Genomic DNA, 5,964 nt, shown 5'->3' with positions numbered 1-5,964 from the left:
ATGCCTCTTGGGAGAGGTGGGGCAAAGATTAAGGTCGCATCGGAGTAGGGGTGTCCATGGACCAGTTTTGGGTTGGACTCCCCTCCAAATCAAAATCAATTTGGACAGATTGGATGATCTGAAGGGATGAGAGATCCATCCCATGGACGTCCAAAGATTGCGGAATAAGGGGTGAATTTCAAAAATTTTTCTCTCCCTTCAATTGGGAATCATATTCCCTATTTAGAAAATCATATTCCCTATTTAGAAAATCATATTTTCAATGATCATTCGTGAACCTTAAATTGAACCAGATCTAAACCAAAAGGAGTAGGTGAGAATTATACCTGATATGGAGAAGTAGAATCTCCCAACGAAGGTGTTCACGCCCAAGGAAATCCAAAGACTGCTCCCACTGAAAATGGCGCAGTGCAGGTGGAGCAGAATCAGTAGTGTTCTTCTCTAAGAACTCTGTCATTCGCAAGAATCAGCAAGATGGTACGTGAGCACAGCTTCCTTTCAATCCTTTCTCAAAGAACTGATGTCAAGATCCAATCTTGACTTCTCCCACAACTGGAGATCGAACTGGCAAACAGGGCAGCAAGAACAGGGAGGCGGCAAGAGAGTATTCGCAGGGAGCAGAGTTCTCTCTTCTTGATTTCAGCACTAGAGAAAATTTGTTGTTGTGTTTAAAAGTTGCCGCCCCCTTCTTCTTTTATAATCTTAAAGGGATCAGCTCCTAATCAGATTAGGAGTTGCTAATCCAAATCATATTTGGGTTAGAAGTCCCTTTAAGTGATAAGGGATAATCCTTATCTTATCTGCAGATCAGATCAGCCATCTCCTAATCTAATTAGGAGGTTTCCAGATCTAAATCTTATTTAGATCTTGGACTCTCTAAGTGGATAGGGTCTAAGCCCAATCCTATTAGTTGATCCACTTCAGAATTCGCCCCTTTATTAACTAAATAAACAGCCCAGTTCAAAATGGGCTTTAGGCCCATTAAGCTTATGTGCTCACTTAACCTTCTTAACCGCTGCCCAGTTGGGCTTCCTTGTATGGCGTGGGACCCAAGCATTGATCTACACATCAGCCACATGGGTTCGGCCCAACCTTTGTTACAAGGCCTGGCCGAATACACTATTAAAGACAATGCACCCCCTGAAACCCATCGAATGGGCTCTATGGGCCCAACACTTACCCTAAGTGGTCCCTGGGCCAAGCCACCTTGTAACACCCAGGGACTGTGGGCAGATGCAAGATTAGCTCATCAGGTATTATCCTCAATGGTCTTACACTTAACCTCTCAGCCCATAATGATCATACACTGCCCGACAAGAGAGGACCTCTCCCTCGGCTGCAAGGAACAGTGTTGCACTCTCCACTTATATGGATCCCGGGAATTAAAACATTTTGCAAACATTTTAGAAACCATAATATATATACTTTTATATCTCATATAAAATATACTTTGCAAAAACAAATCTCAACGGTTGAAATCGGCTGCCGGTAGTCTTAGTTTCCATCAGTGAGAGTGCATCCCCGATCATTACCTTTGTCCGACAAAGGGGCTGATCCTTTCACTATGATCACCCACTCAGATGAATTCTCAGATTGTCCCAACATACCCAGGTTTTGACCTTTGCTAAGGATCTCACTGATTGGTACATCAAAGACAACCCGATCCGACACCTAGTGCAGTATCATAATCGAGTCTAGGGGTTGGGTGTAACTTTCCAGTTTTGCCCATCAATCTCCAAGGTCCAGGGCAATACTGGAAATCTGGTCCAGTTCATAGATTCAATTAATCATACATTGTATGTTCCTAGGGTCTCACCCTGGCAGCTGAGACAGGCCATCCCAACCGACTTGGTGGCACCACAGTGTCAGCCTTGCCAGGATAGGTCTCCCCAGACCGATCCACTGGCTGTGAACATTCTAAACTAACACGAGTCTCATTAAGTGTCCAGTTTAAGGGTATTACATAGAAACATACCAAGGGAACATGAATCAAATATGTACTTTTATTCATTTGCAATAAACTCATAAAGTACATCATTCTGATTGAAGCTAAGGGCATACAAAACTGTCTAACATGATCTCATTGCCATGTGGCATTTGTCCTAAAATACTATATGTAAGTAAGTTTATCAAATAAACATTTGTCTTGATTTATGTGTAAGTCAACTGTTGGGGAAAGCTTCATTTTAGCTATTCCCCAACATCAAGGCGTTTATTTATTGTTTTGCATATATGGCACCTAATGGCCTCTAATGGTGCCTAACTGTCAAGTAATAGTAGAAAAACGTTTATCAACCACTTTCTCTCGGTTTTGATGATAAATCAAGTACAAATGTTTTTCAAATAAATGGAAACCATGCCAAACATTAGGGGTGTTCACGGGTCGGTTTATTGGGGTTTTCCCAACCGACCCGACCTGGTCGGGTTACCTAAGGAGGAAACCGAAACCGACCCACTGATAGGCCAAACCGACCTAGTCGGTTTGAGTCGGGTTGGGTCGGTTTCGGTTGGTTTCGGTTTTGCTCCTGTACAAAAGGACACCTAATTGAATTCTAATTGTACTTGCTTAATGGGTTGCCTATTTGGTGTAAAAGATTATAGAAAGTTAGAAACTATGATAGATTGCCTATTCTAATTGTAATTGCCTAATGGGCCTTCTAGTTCTAGTAGAAGACTAGTTATAGTTAAGTAGGAAACTACTCAAAGTAGGAACTACCGAACTAGTAGAAGACTAGTTCGGTTCGGGTCGGGTTGGTTTTGATTTTCACACAAGAAAACCGAAACCGACCCGATATATCGGTTTATATATTTGCCCAACTCGAAACCGACTGGTACTGATGAAAACCCGGCTGACTCAGGTTGGGTTAGTCTGGGTTGGTCGGTTTGGTCGGGTTGGGCATTCTTATGAACAGCCCTACCAAACATCACCTTAATGGTCCGAAGTATTTATTGGATTAGATTAGACCTGGTCCATCCACAATGAATTTATATTAGATTGAGTTGGATTGGACAAATATCTAGTCCATTGATAAAAAATAAGAAGACGAATGTCAATGGACCGGACCGGTTTGGGTTGGAATTGGTCTAAATTAAAACCAATTTAAATATATTGGACCAAATTCGGTCCAATGGAAACCTCTACACCCGAGTAAGTTCTATGCATTATCGGAAGCTAATGAGAAAATGGAGACAGAGGTGAACTGATTGGTTAACTGAATGCCCAAAGCATCCTGAGTGCAAAATTGGATTTTTGAAAATATTTTACCAGTAGGTGAGATAACATCCATGACAGAATTCTAACTGAGGGCATGTTTTTGTGTGACGAGGTCACCCAAAAGGGGAGGCATTAGTCATTTTGAGAAAAAGAAAGGTCGGTAGTGTTCAAGTCTTTTATTCTTAGGGTCTATTTGGTTTAGAATCGGAATTAATATCTAAATTCTTCCAAATTGGAATTAGAATGGTTTATTCCCATAGTCTGTATAGGAATGGGAATGAGAATTAGAATCTGGAATTGGATTTCATTCCCAAAGGAGAGAGGGAATGAGTAATGACCATTCACTCAAATGGGAAAATGCATTCCACCAAGAATGGAAATGGGATTCTGATTCTGCCCAACCAAACAGTTGAATCAGAATAGCCCACTCCTGCGAACTAAATGGGACCTTAATTAATTTGTTACTTGGGATCCAAGGTCCATCATAAGGAATGACTTGCCGACCAAACTAGATCAGCATCTTGACTTTGATAATTAAATAAACTTGGCGTCCACCTACTGAGCGCGTATACTTTAATCTCATTCCTCTTGTTATATAGTTGTAGGAAGTAGGAAATTTGTACAATGAATCCAGAGGAGAGTTGTTTCATCCTCCAAACCATCACCAAAACAAGAGCTAGCAACCCAGAAGCCAGAACTCTAGCCAGTACACTGAAATCATCAACTGAATCGATGGCTTCATTCAGTTCAAAAGCATCAAACATGTTCTCACTCTCCAACCTGCCTTCGGCATCAACAATGTTCTCCACCTACGCCTCCTTGGCCACTTCCACCATGCTCATTCGATCCATGGTCAATGACTTCATACCCCACCAACTGCAATCCTACATTCTCTCCGCCCTCCGCTCCCTCTTCGCCCCCCGCCAGGCTTCTCAGCTCACACTCATCGTCGAAGAGTATTTCAGTGGGATGAACCGCAACCAGGTCTACGAGGCCGCCGAGATGTACGTAAGCGCTATAGTCTCACCCTCAGTCGAGCGTCTGAAGGTGTGCAAAGCTCCGAGAGAAAAGAACTTCACCTTCACAATAGATAAAGGCGAAGAGGTGGTTGATTGCTTCGAGGGAGTTCAGCTCAAATGGAGGTTTGTCTGCTCTGTTGACGAGAAGAGTAGCAGCACAGAGCAGCGATACTTTGAGATTAGCTTCAACAAGAGAGACAAGGAAAAGGTGTTGGGTTCCTACTTGCCACATGTCTTAAACAAATCAAAGGATTTGAGGGAAGAGAACAAGGTGGTAAATCTCTATACTCTTGGCTGCTTCTACGACGACATGGGAGGAGGAGGTGGTGGTGGTGTATGGGGATCAATCAATCTGGATCACCCAGCAACCTTCGACACACTGGCCATGGATCCTGAGCTCAAGAAGGCTCTGATAGATGATTTGGACAGGTTTGTGAAGAGAAAAGACTTTTACAAGAAAGTGGGCAAAGCTTGGAAACGAGGGTATCTGTTATATGGTCCACCGGGCACCGGAAAATCCAGCTTGATTGCTGCCATGGCCAATTACCTTAAGTTCGACATCTATGATTTGGAGCTTTCGCAGCTCCGGTATGATTCAGAACTCAGGAGACTGTTGGTTGCCACGGCGAATCGATCCATACTTGTGATTGAAGACATTGATTGCAGTGTTCAGTTGCATGATCGGCAGTTTGATGGGACATACGAGGTTCCAAACGATCAAGTGAGCTTCTGGTTCTGGGCATTCATATTAGACAACTGACGATTATGGCTTGACGTATTCTTTTGATAGCTTCTGATTGAATTAACGATTTATTTGTTTTTGCTGCTGCAGCTGACTCTGTCAGGGGTGCTGAACTTCATCGACGGCCTATGGTCGAGCTGCGGGGATGAGCGGATAATTGTCTTCACAAGCAACCACAAGGATCGGCTGGACCCTGCACTGTTGCGCCCTGGTCGCATGGACATGCACATCCACATGTCCTACTGCACCATGGAAGGGTTCAAGCTTCTAGCCTTCAATTACCATGGCGTGAAGGAAGATCACCCCTTGCTTGGAGAGATTGAAGGCCTGATGGAGAACACAGAGGTCACTCCGGCAGAAGTGGCTGAGGAGCTAATGAAGAGTGATCAAGCAGACACGGCCCTCAATGGGGTGATCGATTTTCTTAGAAGAAAGAAAATGGAAGAAGAAAAAATAAAGGCGGATGAGAAAGGAAAAGAACCAGCTGACTGTCAAGAACCGAATAAAGAGCAGAAAAGTGAGAATGAAGGTGGAAAGAAACAGGAAAAAACAAATAAAAGAAGGAACACAAAATCAAGAAAATCGTATTCTAGGAACCGCCGCCGGCCGACAAAGGCGAACCCAGAAATCTTTTCCCAGTGACAATCCGCTGGCATCGTTATCATTCAATAACAATGAAAAAAAAAAGTTCTTAATTTGAATTTTTGTGCCAATCAATGAGAGACACCACAGCGTTCCCAATGGTTGTCCAGTGAGGTTGAAAGCTTTTCCATAAATTAATGATCACTTTTTTCTTTTCCGGTCAAAACACAGTAACGTTTAGTGAAATTCCTGATTTGGGCTAAAAGGAAATTGAATTTGATCCATGCCATTTATCATCAATTTGGCAGAATTTTCTCGGAATCATCATTACAGATCAATTCGATTGTGTTTAGTGGCTGTGGAATTGATTCCTATTGAATCAGATATTCTAATTCCATTGTCCAATT

At 42.8% G+C, this 5,964-nt stretch overlaps 1 protein-coding gene across 1 annotated transcript; it reads left to right on the top strand.

The window, feature by feature from the left end:
- Positions 1–3,482: 3,482 nt before the first annotated feature.
- LOC148801189 (AAA-ATPase At2g18193-like) lies at positions 3,483–5,688 on the top strand. The gene is made up of 2 exons (XM_088902148.1): positions 3,483–4,954; positions 5,066–5,688. The coding sequence occupies exons 1-2, from the start codon at positions 3,839–3,841 to the stop codon at positions 5,615–5,617; spliced, it is 1,668 nt and encodes a 555-aa protein (XP_088758274.1). The 5' UTR covers positions 3,483–3,838; the 3' UTR covers positions 5,618–5,688.
- The last annotated feature ends 276 nt before the right edge of the window (positions 5,689–5,964 follow it).

The sequence above is a fragment of the Nelumbo nucifera genome, chromosome 3 (genome assembly GCF_055504915.1).
Source record: "Nelumbo nucifera cultivar China Antique chromosome 3, China Antique-T2T, whole genome shotgun sequence".
NCBI classification, from domain to species: Eukaryota; Viridiplantae; Streptophyta; class Magnoliopsida; order Proteales; family Nelumbonaceae; genus Nelumbo; species Nelumbo nucifera.
Note: the sequence above shows the minus strand (reverse complement) of the source record. Positions and strands in the feature narration are given on the sequence as shown.

Bases quoted from the DNA above. Each gene is read 5' to 3' on its own strand.
- LOC148801189 (XM_088902148.1), top strand. From the start codon at position 3,839: ATGAATCCAGAGGAGAGTTGTTTCATCCTCCAAACCATCACCAAAACA. The intron at 4,955-5,065 runs GTGAGCTTCTGG...TTGCTGCTGCAG, and splicing joins ACGAGGTTCCAAACGATCAA to CTGACTCTGTCAGGGGTGCT.